Source organism: Topomyia yanbarensis, chromosome 1 (assembly GCF_030247195.1).
Source record: "Topomyia yanbarensis strain Yona2022 chromosome 1, ASM3024719v1, whole genome shotgun sequence".
Lineage (NCBI taxonomy): Eukaryota > Metazoa > Arthropoda > Insecta > Diptera > Culicidae > Topomyia > Topomyia yanbarensis.
The window spans coordinates 97,425,140-97,438,528 of NC_080670.1; the positions used below are offsets into that span (position 1 = coordinate 97,425,140).

General features: G+C 40.1%; 1 protein-coding gene across 3 annotated transcripts in view; it reads right to left on the minus strand.

Annotated features, from left to right (window-relative positions):
* The window catches only part of LOC131678827 (homeobox protein homothorax-like), an 885,299-nt gene that overhangs the window by 764,367 nt on the left and 107,543 nt on the right, over window positions 1-13,389 (minus strand). For all 3 annotated transcript variants that reach the window (XM_058960309.1, XM_058959597.1, XM_058960872.1), the window contains one exon: window positions 5,511-5,609. In XM_058960309.1, the coding sequence (XP_058816292.1) occupies window positions 5,511-5,609 (99 nt within the window). The remainder of the gene's footprint in view (window positions 1-5,510; window positions 5,610-13,389) is intronic.

Consider the following 13,389-nt stretch of genomic DNA (forward strand, 5'->3'; position numbering starts at 1 on the left):
TAGTATGTAGTATCGATATTTTCCTACTTCGGCTAGACATATACTGTCGCCTTACCTGGACAACATTTACCGGCACTGTGACCAGGTAAGCGAACGTCAACAAACGCATAAACCACATACAACAATCTCCAAAGTACAGATATCATCCAGCGCATAATGAAGGGAAAATTGCAATGTAGTATCCAAAAACATCAACCGTGAAAATCGTTTCTACGGCGAATAACCAGGGCTCCAATCCAAAGAAGAATCACTCCACAATGTGTCGAAAGAGATAATTTATTTTTAATGCGCAGCATCAAGGTCCAGCGAGGGCCGGGCATATATCTAAAAGTAAATTTACCTGGGTAAACTGATTGCAGCACGGGCCCAGCTATCACTTCGCTTATCGTCGTTACAATATAGTCCAACTCCTTTAGTATAAAACAGCGTAACCACGTCCAACGCTGACTTCGCATGCATTCAGTATCGGTCATCAGCAAACATGCAGTTCCCTTTCGTGTCGATAAAACAATCACCAGTACGGCTCACGAACGTAGCAGAAAGTTACAACGATTGGTGTTAGAATCACAAAAGAAAATGTCCATCGGCTGGACGTATACTAATGTTCCACTCACCTAACTGGCTGTAGAAAAACACTCCAGTGATTCTACCAATGTTGCAACTCCAAAACGTGTCGATGGTTCCACATGTCCATTGTCCAGCCCTAGCGTCGGTGCTATGGTGAATTCACAATGGCGCGCAACTATCGTTTCCCTCAGGATGAATTGATGGCGGTGTTTTAGAACAATGGGTCTCGTAGTTTTGAGATGGCTGCCTTCCAAGCGTGGTTCCCTCAAATCAAACCTTCATCATGCAGTGTAACTCCAGTATCTGTCCTTTAAATCCTCCCGTAGTCTGGATCCGGTTCGAAGGACCAGCTATGTTGGGGATCTAGCTGACCTTCGACTAACCTTTAGTTTCCTTCGATATAGTGGACGATAATGCGTGGACCAGTTCCATCCTGGTCATGCCCTTGGCAACCAATCTGCCTGGAGTTCCGGAATGTTCACCACACGGCGATTAAAACATGCATAGACGAATTGCACTTAAACACATTTCGTCGCTGTTGTGCTATCTTACGACAAACGCCATTTTGGGGTAAACTGAGTTAGATATGCCACATTACTTGTTTGAAAAATCTCTACAAAGTGGCGTTTTCAGAATTTTGAAATTCTACTTGGTTACTTAGATATTGCGAGAAACGTCATGAGAAATTGTGAGTTTTTACTTAAAATCACTGTATCTAGGGATTTGCTCAAGTTATATTGAAGTTTTAGATGTTTTTATGCGTGAAAATGTCTGAGGAACACAATGACATAAACATTTTCAAAAGAAAATTACACGAGTTGTGAGAAAAACACAGTTTTAGTTTTAAATTGGAAATAAAGGATATTTGGCAACACTGTAACTAAAAATAACTATTTTTTCTAGATGCCCTGACTCATTCCCTTCAAAATGCATTTCACCGATTGTTTATAGCCCATATGAACGCAAAGATATGAATAAAAGTTAAAAATTGATGATTTTTTTCTATGGAAAATTTTTCATTCACGAGTATGACACGTTATACAAATTTTGTCATCAATACACGCCTATGACACGTGTGAGTGCGACTTTTGTTTACATTCATAGTAAAAACTCGCAACATAGTCAAGCGATCTTCGTAATATTTGAGAGATTGATGAAGAATAGATAGAAGCATTAATTGTCTTCTTTGGAATGTTTATACCATTTGTAAGTTTCAAGATATTCAATCTCAAACTTTAAAAATCGTTTTTCTCGAAATGTGCTAAATGGCGCTTGTCATAAGATAGCACAACAGCGACGATTTATTGACCTAACTTTAACATTTATTAAGATTTAATTATAATTAATACACATTAAAACGGCAGAGGGGCAACCTCTGTGCAACCGATAGCGATCGTGGCTTGTGAGCGACTGACTCTTCGATCGCGGACGATCGAGATGATCTCCATCCTGATGATTTCCTCTTTCTCTCTCGTGTTAGACCGAGACGACCCGTGAGGTTATGTGGATCATCAACTCCGACATCACTAGTCTCTTTCGCACCAGCAATCCATTGGCTGCGTACTTTAACCGTGTTGTGGGTATTAGGGTAGTCCTCCAATCCAACAGTCGGCTTTACGGAAATCGTAGGTGACAGAAAGTGTTGCAATATCGAAATCATGCGCCACAGTGTTATCAATCGTAGCGATCAATGAAGAATGATGCATCACTGATTTTACTAGAGGAGAGGGTGCCATCACTATTGATGTGGCGGAAACCTGATCACTGGCAAAACAAAGATCGAGATGGCGGCTATTTTCATTGGAAATAGAATTGATTTGTAGTAACGTGGCAGAGCTATAGCTGTCAAGTAGCCTCACTGCAGCTGGGTGGAGTACGGAGTGGTCCGAATCTGGATAAAGGAATCCGTTGCAGGAAGACTTCCATGAAATGCTAGGAAGATTAAAATCTCCTAGTACCATGATCTCATCAACTGCGTTCGCGTCTTCGAGGATAGTAAAAAGTGAGCTGCAGTGTGCTTCAACATATTCGATATCACGAGCGCGGTCGGGTGGAAGATACAACGCACACAAGTATAACTTACGGTCGCCAAGCTCGATAATCGTCCAAACCTGCTCTAGGCAAGCCCAAGAAATATTATCGACAGTTTTTGCCTTCAAACTGGTATTAACCGCTACTAATACGCCACCTCTGGTGGATTTTCGGCTATTGCTAGGGCTCCGGTCGCAACGAAACACTTCGTATCCAGTACCGAACACCAGACTGGAAAGCGTGTCATCGTTCAGCCACGTTTCGACGAAGACAATGATGTCAAAATTCTTATCGGATATTGCAAGTCGGTATTGCTCGACGACTGAGTTGATACCACCAACATTTTCGTCCCAACTCCACCACAGGACCGGGATGGCTGCTGGTCGCTGGCAGGAATGGCTCGACCGTGATGGGGGGACTAAGGGCTTCCTCACGACTGGCGGCAAGTGCGCGTCCCGGTGACTGAAGACACGAGATGACGTGGGATGTATGCAACATAGCTGGACTAGGTAGCTCACGTAAACAGCAGCGGTTCGCTGGCAGGAGGAACGGTATCTGGTGCTGATACGACGCAATTAACGGAGAACTGGAATCGGGGAACATTTCAGCGCTTGAATTATTCTGAATGGATGGGTACTTGCCGCAGTAGGAAGTTTGGAAGACCCTTTCTCCACTCCCGCACACAGGACCGAGACGACTGGTGAACGTTGGCTGCAGTAGCTGGACTGTGGCGGGGGGATCGAGGGCTTCCATAATACAAGCTGCGGTCCATCCCAGTATGCCATTAACGAAATCTATCCTGCTTTGGCTGGTCGAAATTGAATTTACGAACGAATACTCCAGTGGGTCAAGTGAACGCTTTGAGTGCAGTATCCTTCAGCTCACTCGGAAGCTCAACTCGGAACGAGACGAAATTGAGTTTTGTGAGATCCGTGTCTTTTTTTACCAACAAAATTGCTTTGGGTGTGCGCTTATACCGAGGCATTCTTGGGTCATAGCAACAATCTCCTCCACTGTATGGCTCGGGTCGAGGCGACTCAGATAGACTCAGAACTGATCGAGTTCATCAGAAACTGTTCTGATTTCTCGCTGAATGGCTCTAGTACCACAGACACCGGCTGCAGTGGCGCGAATTCGTTCCCCGGAAGTCGCTTCACAAACAGCCCCCTTTGATTTAAAGAGCCAGAATTAGCCGGAAAGTGAGTCTCAATGCGGCTTGAGAGATTTGAGACGACCGCGTTTAGAATGTCTACTGACTCACATAACTTGTTTGTGTCCACGATAGGAGCAGCGGAATCGGGTTGCTGCACCCATGTGTTGAAACAGCAAACACAATCGTCACACAGCCAGTACAGATTCTTATTGAAGCTAGACATTAAGTCTAGTGCAGTTCGCTGCATACCAGGAATACACGTGCGGTGGAAAACCGATCCGCAGCGGCCTCGACATGCAATTCTCTCAATCCCATTAACGGGAGAATCGCATGACTTGCAACTCATACTCAGGTTGCTTTCAACCCGCCCTATGCCCTACTTTTTCGATCTCGTCTCGCTATGCGTCAAATTGGAATGTGGGGAACACTTTCCGTTATTCACGTGCAGGTGGCGAAATGAGCGCGTACAATTTTTGTGGGGAATACTCTATTCCTTGCGACAATTTTGCAAAACAAACACAACACCGTACAGGAGACAACTTCGGAGAGCAATTATCTTCGATTTCAACGAAAGTAAGATAAGCATTTCACACAATTAAAAACACTTTTAGGTACAGAAGACGGACAAGTGCAGTACGTCAGCGCACCAAACAAGACGAAAAAATGACCACCTTTACAATAGTTATACACGATGTCCATACCAACTTAAACAAAGGAAAATTATTTTTAAACCATGAAGACATTTCGCCACTTCACACTACTCCTTTCGGCACCCATGCGAAGGAAGCTGATTCTAGCAGAAATTGTACCATTTCTTATATACAACGACACGGTATTTGCTCAAGGATTATCGATGTTTTAAAGTTGGAGTCCTTCTCTTTTGCAACTTTCGATGAAGGGACTCTACAGCAACCGTCCGAAATACCATTTTTTACGTAACCGCATGCAGCACTGCCAATTTTGTATCAGTTGTTTCATGCATAGTAGGTTCTTCAAATCGTACCCAGGGTATATCCTGGAACCTCTTAAAAAATGTTTCTCGGAACGTAAAAGCTCGTTGCATATTCCAATGAACGCCACTAGCAGCAGGAAAAGTGTACTGATTTCCGAAACCCTTTGCTGGAACGCGCTTTCGTGGTAACTTAAAAAGTCGAGTTTCATTACTTTCAAGAAGTTACTTAATGAGATCTTAAACAAAGCTTCAATTCGTAAAAAATGTGCAGTTTTTGCTCCTTGTCCTGAAAATAGGTTTTCATTAACTTTAATACAAATTACAATTACAATATCTAATCGTTCTCGCTGCTGTTGGTGTCAGTCTCGGTGATAAAACTTTGTTTATATTTATTTTTCTGTATCTAGGCCTGCGTTGATGTACTCACAACAGAAACATCAAACTGGAGCGCCATCAAGCGGAAGGGACCAAAGTAATTCACTATAAAATGGCTACATGGACCACAAATTTTCTAGACTTTCTTCGTACGATGCACGTCTTTATTATTTGTCTTTGATAATACTATGTTAAATTTGAACTAGAAGCTCAAGTATCATTCTTTAATTTTGGTGCAAAGTAACCTCCGATGACGATATATGAGACGCGACCCTTCGGGCTTCGGTTGAGAAGTCCAAATTTGGAACACTATTTAACAGTGTCATTCGACACGAGTCTATTGTTCTTTGTTCTCTATCCATCCGAAAGCATTGATGTCAAATTTCAGTTTAATCATTAGAAAAATCCGTACAAAATAATTTAGTTACTTACCAGGACTACCAAGGAAGACTGAGGAGTAAAGGACACGCCTGGAAGCATCAACTCGAGAATCAGGAGGTGATGACCAGTCTCGCCTTGAACACCACCGGCCTGTAAAAATAAATTACATCGTGAATAAATAATATATTATCTTAATTCGGCTCTTGTTTGTATATAAAGCGATAGTATTTTGGCTTTGACTACCTTAGCATCAGATGGTGATTTGTATTTGTAGTTGTAAAAAAAAGTGCAACTGACAATTTGTCTAATAGCCGTAAGCTCAAACGCGTACTAACTATTTTTAAACCGGACTAACTTTTAAACCGGCCTAAACTATTTGGTAAGCTTTAACCCAACGATGCTGTCATTTATATGGCTGCGTTCTGATCGGCGATGCACGACAATGTTAAAAAACAACAAATTCAGAGTTTTTACCAAATTTTCCTCCTTAGGGTGAAATATAGCATAGTGCTTTCGCATAGGCCTGCTAAGCCAAGACAAGTTTCGGCTTCACTTGTGTCTCATCGGCATAAACAGAACTTCTGCTCGAACGGGACATCACGTTTGATCAGTCGTTTGATTGAAACACATAGTGTGTTTTAGTTTTAAGGGATTTGCTTCAAGCCGGCGCTAATCTATTCCGACAATACGTTAGTGTCGGTTTCTGAAGAGGCGAAGCCGAAACGCAACATAGTATGAACAAATTCATGTTAAAAAAATGAGTAAATTAGACAACACGGAGAATTGTTTTTCATGCCGATATTTTCTTGCAGTAAAATAGCTTTTCTTCGTCATATGTCTCGTTCCATAGCGTGTGAGAACAATTTGGTCAACATGTAACTGATGTGTTTCTGACCTTAGAACTTTAACTTGGTGGATAGTTTATAGTTGGCCGATCATGTACAGCATTTTGTAGTGACATAATATTTAATGCACAAAAGAAAATAAGTTTGAAGTGGTTGAACCATTGTGCCATGATAGTTATTTTAAACTTTGATTAAAAAATTGGTTTAAATATTTCAATTTGAATTCAAAATGAACTGTGAATACAATTCTTATTGAACACGATACCTGTCGAAACGGGGGGGGGGTAGAATATTTATATTCGTTTCAAGCTAATTTTCACAAGGTTGGAATAAATATCAATTATAAATAAAGGTTAGATCACATTCTGCGAATTAAAATTGTACACGTTTTTTCAGCGAAGCTTAAATAAAAAGTAAACAAAGGCCAAACAAAAAATTAACAGAATGATCATTTTAAATTCACAAGTGTTATATTTCATATTGTTGATTGCCTATTTCTGTAATGCACCAATGCAGATTGGAACGATTTTATTTGCCAACAAAATTTCTACGATTTTATAAATAAACAGTAATGAATGTTTTGAGCATCCTAGCAATATATTTTTACTAACAAATATATTGATCGCCGTTGCGTTCGCAATCAACTTTAAAATATTTTTATTTTGATGTTTTATGTGAGTTTATTCATATAGGAAAAATGCGTATATTTAAAATCTTTTATTTAATCTTTGCTTAGGGTATTAATGGAGTTACTTTGTAAGCAGTTGACATTCTGATTCAATTTGAGAACTGGTAGTGAAAATAAGAAAAATTATAAAATAGTGCATTTTACGATCTACATCCGATTGTCATTTATTTGGATCTATCCAATAAAGAAAAAACTATTTTTTTCGTTATTCACTTTCTTTGATGTGTGAACGACAGATATATGGGCAATAATTCGTGATAACATGTTATTGATTTATATTACGGAATAAAATGATCCCACTTATTCTCACAGCGATATGTAAAAGAAAATAATCAAAACAATTCTTATTGCAGTTTTGATTCTAATTCGCAAAAAACAACTTTGATCTGAATATGCGATAATCGATTCGATTTATCCAAATGCTCTCCTGTAACTCTTCGATGAGCAATTGGAATCAAGCGTGTAGAGAGAAGGAAAGAACAGAAAAATCAAAAATACAGGTAAATATAGAGCACTCTAGTTAGAGTGCGCCCAAGACGCGTTTGACGTATCTAAACGAGCAGAAATCTGACGTATTTCTATTGTGAATACGTCAAATTTCATGTTCGTTTGGATACGTCATGGCCTCTTGGCCACACTCTAACTAGAGTGCTCTAGGTAAATATAGTTCGACGGTGCTTGTCTTTTCTACCTGTTAAAACTGGCTTTATTGCGAGCAAAGAGAGCCATATTGATCCAGAAGAAAGTCGAAGAGAGGATTAAAAATAACGAAGTATGCGCAAGAGGAGCATGTCATATTTTTGTCTTTTTCCGGTAACATGATGCTGCCATTTGCATTACTGCGTTCTGGTCGGCCATACACGGCAATGTTAAAAACCGTACAATGAGGTTAATAGAAAATTCACTGTTTATGCTATTTAATAGTCTGATGTATTTATATTTTTAAAATAATTTTGGAATCCTCGATTTAGCTTAAACAAAGTAACATTAGAATTATTTAAGATTCAAGTGGCTAATACTACGTTCACACAAGTAAAAACGTGTTTTAACGCTATCTCGATGACATTTTTCTTGTTGCTAATTATTAAAACATGTTTTAACTCTGTAGTGTGAACATGGTATACAACGTTATTTCGCTATTTTGCTAATAATGGTGTATACTATCGTGAACGTTATAGAATTGTATTGTATGTCTCTAGCCACTCCAAGGATTGAAAAAGCTTCTCTAACATTATATTTAGTAGTCAGACAGTTCAGCCAAATCTGACTATTTCAAATCAAATCAAATGCTTACAGAACAATAATGGAAGCTTACCTTTTTTGGAAACGTTTGTATTAGTTGCTGTTCTGCAGCACATGAAAAAGCCAAAATCAATTATTTATTTGCTTCAGATAATTATGTGGTCATTGGAAAAGAAATCTGACATTTTAGCCTGGTGGTGCTTATTATACCATCCTACCCAACTACTCCACTAACCATGCATATAGAATTTGGCAGACCTACTTTACTGAAAATGTAGTAATTCAAATTATTAGCACGATTACCTAATCAATCCTGAAATACCAAAAGTTCTGTAATTGAGCTGAGAATTTGACAACCTCAAAAGCTGATTTTCAACGACGTAAATCTGTCAAATGGGTTAAATCCAAATTGCTGAGCTTTCAACATCTTGTATTGCTAAAACGATCAATTCAACGAAATTTTGCGACGTCGTGCAAAAATTGAGAAAGCTTCAAGTCCCGGTTACAAAATAATAAATTGCAATTAATTACTTCCTATAGTCTGCAATCTATCTGATAATCAATTGACAGATATAACTTAACAAATTGAACCTGACACTTGATGCAGACAGTGAATCTTCAGGAGGCACCTCGACAAAATGCATGTTAACCGTAACTCAATATTTCCTGGACCAATCGTACTGAATTTTGCACAGTTTTTATTCTTCACATCATTGGTCTACAGTGGAAATGCTAATCGTCCAAGATCTGATGGAAAATTATAAATAGTGAAACAATATAAGCAATCTTCGATGTTATTTAAATAACGATCAAAATGAGAATATTTGTAGCAGATTGTTTGCCGTCATAGTGTTACTTAGGTTGTATGGCATGGCTTTATTTACAATCTTTTATTTAATCTTAGTTTGGATTCTTTCGAAAGCCGTAAATTATAAGAAAACTTCCACTTGCTTATTGTGTTCTTTGTGAGAAGATGTAAGTAGAAAAGAGTACACAGTGTGATTATATATTCTTTTCTTTTCCTCTAGTTAAACTAACTAAAAAATTGTGGGTATATTAAACAGCTTCACTCATTTCGATAGCCATAAGTAAACTAACAAACGAAAACAATGTTTTTTAATGCAGCTTTGCATCCAATTTTAAATTTTCGTTCTACGGTTTGTTTCAAAATTATTCGACTTCTGCTAACTTGCAATATAACTCTTCGACATGGCATTTTCAAATGAGCGTGCAGCACCTTATGGATAGGACGATAAAGAATATCAAAAAATGACATTTAAAACTCGATTATACCTGTTTTTCGTACGGGATAAAACTTGCTTACTTGCCCTCATATGGTTTGTGTACAACATGGGCCATAATATTGCACATAAAAGTCCAAAAGTTGATTCAAATTATTGAGATGTAGGCAAGAGGAATATGGCGCCCCTTTACACTGTTTTCATTTGGCTTCAGGATGCAGCCATTTCTGCGATGACAGGTACTAACGTCTTAGACCGGACTAAACTGAGGCCTAAAATCAAAGATAGTACCGTGCGGCGGTACCAACTAGCTTCAAGCTTACCGCTATAAATGAACTAAGCTAAACTAAGGTAATGTAAACATAATTAAACTAGTGACAATACATGACGACGAAACTGCGAAGAATTCATGACGAAGTCGAAAATTTCAGCTAACTCGTTGAAGCGACGACTCATTGCTAAAATTGGACTATTGGTGGCAGAGGCAGGGCTTGAGGGCGAAGAGAACGGGTAGGCGCGTAGAGGCTGATTTGTGCTAGTAGCTCCGGATCATCATATTCAGCCAGCAGAATCTTTGACACGAAGGTAGCCTGCGCTGCATGTCACCGTTGTGTTAAAGTATTAAGTCCTTAACAGACGACAACGGTCCTCGTATGGTGTCAGGTTTAACGGATCATTCCACGTTCAATTTACGTAACGCATATCGTATGAATTTACGCTGGACTGCTTCGATTCTAAGGCTCCACGTAGCTTGATAAGGGCACCAAACGACGTTTGCAAATTCCAACTGCGGGCGCATTAATGAGCAATAAAGAGCCTTGAAACACAGAGGATCCCGAAATTCGTTGGAAATTTTGAAAATAAATCCCAGCAATCGATTGGCTTTGTCGATGGTCGCTGATACGTAATGAGTATACGTTAGCTTTACATCAAGAATGATTCCTAGATCCTTCACGTGGTCAACGCGTTGTAGCTGAGTTCCTGCAATGTTACAGTTGTGGGTAAGCATATTTCTCGTTCGATAATAGCTGATGACAAAACATTTTGCAACACTAAGGACCATCATGTTTCTTACACACCAGCTATAACAGGTGTCGATAAGATGCTGTAGCTCACGGCAATCGGCTTCATTCCTTATAACAAGAAAAAAATTTAAGTCGTCGGCAAAAAAACAACTTTCCTCCACGTCTTAGAACGAAATCCGCATCGTTCACGAACAGTGAAAAAAGTAGTGGACCCAGCGTACTACCTTCAGGAATTCCGGAAGTGTTGAAAAACGATTCTGAAACAATATCGCCAATTTAAACAATGACTTCACGGTGTACAAGGTAGGATCGAAGCCAATGGAAGAATCTAGTAGAACACCCTAGCTTATCAAGCTTTGTTATCAGTCTCTCATGATTAAATCTATCAAAAGCTGCCGTAAGATCAGTGTAAATAGTATCCACCTGCAATTTCTTAGACAATTGTTCCGTGCAAAATAACGTGAAGCACACGAGATTCGTCTCGAACGATCGTCCAGGGAAAAATCCGTGCCGGGATGTACTGATGTAGTGTCGACAAGCAGAAAATAATGCTTCGTTGATAATTGCTTCAAATACTTTAGATTCGACTCCTAGCGAAGGGATTCCGCGGTAATTCTCTAGATTGCATTTGTCATCTTTCTTGAATACCGGGAACATTATTGAGCATTTCCAATCCTCAGGAAACGTTTGCTGCTGAAGCGATAGGTTAAAATATATGCAAGTGGTGTTACTAGTAAGTCCGAACATTTTTTCAATACAGTTGAAGGTATAGCACTGAGGCCGGGTGCATAAGATGACTTGGTTTTCCGGATTGCAGATATAGCCATTTGTTCATCCTGTAAACACATCCATATCAACAGCACAAGCAGGAACGTCACGAGAAGCATTTTCGAGCTCGATTGTGGTTGGCGAGTCAGTTGAAAAAACACTCCAGAAGAATCTGGCAAACAGCGTACATTTCGCCACAGCCCTAGTAGCAATTGAGGTCTTATGGTAGTTTTATAGCCAGTGATAAAACTTAGATTGCCCTTGTAGTATGCTACAAAACTTCAATTGTTACTTGGGAGTTGTCGTAGCTTCTTCGCCGTCGTAAAGCATCCTTGATGGAAGTCCAGTTTCTTTCCGCTTCGTGTCGACAAATGACCAAAAGCCCTTTGGGTTTCGGCGTAGATTATTCTGGATGCGGTTTACATAGCGTTTGTACAGAAACTTGTTGTAACAACGATACTCATTACTGGCTAAAGTGAACATACGTTTAGAAAGGGGACATCGTCGATTTGTGTACGTACGTAGGGTTTTTGCTCGAGTACGTTTTAGCTTTCGAAGAGTGCTGTTTTACCAGGACGGCTTGTTAGGAGGCTGATATTTAGGCACAGTTCAGTAGTAGTCGTTTGTAGAGGGCAACTACAGCAATAACACTCACTTGGGCATGCAATACACTCCAATCAATTTGCGACAGAGAACTGCCCAGCTTTACAAAATCAGTTTTGCGAAAGTTGAGACGGTCGACAGAGAGAGTTTCTACGTACTGAACTGAGCGAATAGTTCCAATTGAGATTTCAAGCGCTGGATGAAAGTTGTCAAATGGAACAATCACGCTGGATGCTTTATTGACGGAACATACAGGTATAATAGTCTCACTAACAAAGACGAGATCCAGATAGCGTGACTGGTGGTTGGGAATCATGCTTACTTGACTTAGTCCGTTGAAAGCAAATCCGTCCAGTAGCATACGACTGGCGATGTTAGTTGTCGAAGCAATCGGGTCTGGGTAAACGTAACCGTATCGTGACGGCATCCAAATGAGCCCTGGCTGATTGAAATTGTTTGGTTTGCTTCCCGGGACATCACCCAGGATAAGTCAGTTGCTTAGACGTTCACATATGTCGTGTGAGCTGTTTTGAATTTTTTGTGGCAAACTAGTTCTAATTTGGGTACTAGTTTAGATACATCGTCTAACTAGGCACCCAGATGGTGCTAGTTACTGACGAGATGAATTCGAAACACAAAAAATCAACACTTAATTTAAGTTAAGTTTTGTGCCCTTAATGCGTAAATTGGCTTAATCCAATTTTCCCTTTTGGGGAATTAAGATTGCATGATTGAAATCACCAAGGACAATCATCACGCCATCTGCGCCAGCTTGTGAAGAAGTGTTATTCACAGCATCCATGTGAAGTTGCATGATATTGCAGTCGAGTCAGGAGGAATATAGATAGCACCAATATAAAAGTTTATCGATGGAGTTGTAATTCTTATCCAAACAGCCTCAACACTGGTTAAACTACCTGCATCAATCTCTCATGAGGCAAATGTGGTGGAAACAGCAATCAAAACTCCTCCTCCACGACCGCGATTACTGTTGCCACTATTTCGGTCCGCACGGTATACGGTGTAAGCATCGCCCAAAAGCTGCACCGATGTTATCCTCGCATCAAGCCTCGTTTCGGTGAAGACGCAGACATCGTAGTTACCGTCCACAGCAGCTAAATACACGTCGTCAATTTTCGTCTTGAGTCCTCTCGTGTTCTGATAGTAGATCCGCAAACCATCAGTGTCATATGACAGGTGTTGTGCTGCATACTAATTTTCAGGACTGCGGGTTCGATGATCAGCATTGCAGCGAATGGCACGGGGAGAGCAGGATGTACTGTTGTCCGGAAGGGAACAAGCTGCGGTGTGGAGGGAATGACCGAGTCATAACTGTTGTATCCAGCGACTGACTGCAATGGGAGGCATACTTGAAGGTGCGCAGTATCACGTATAGCTTCGGAAGGACATATATTCTTCAAATGTTGACAGATGCGATGGGTTCGAACTTTTCATTTTGACATTCAAGGTTCGCTGTAGCCGTAGAGTTGATAGAGTTGTATTCATCAGCAGACTTTA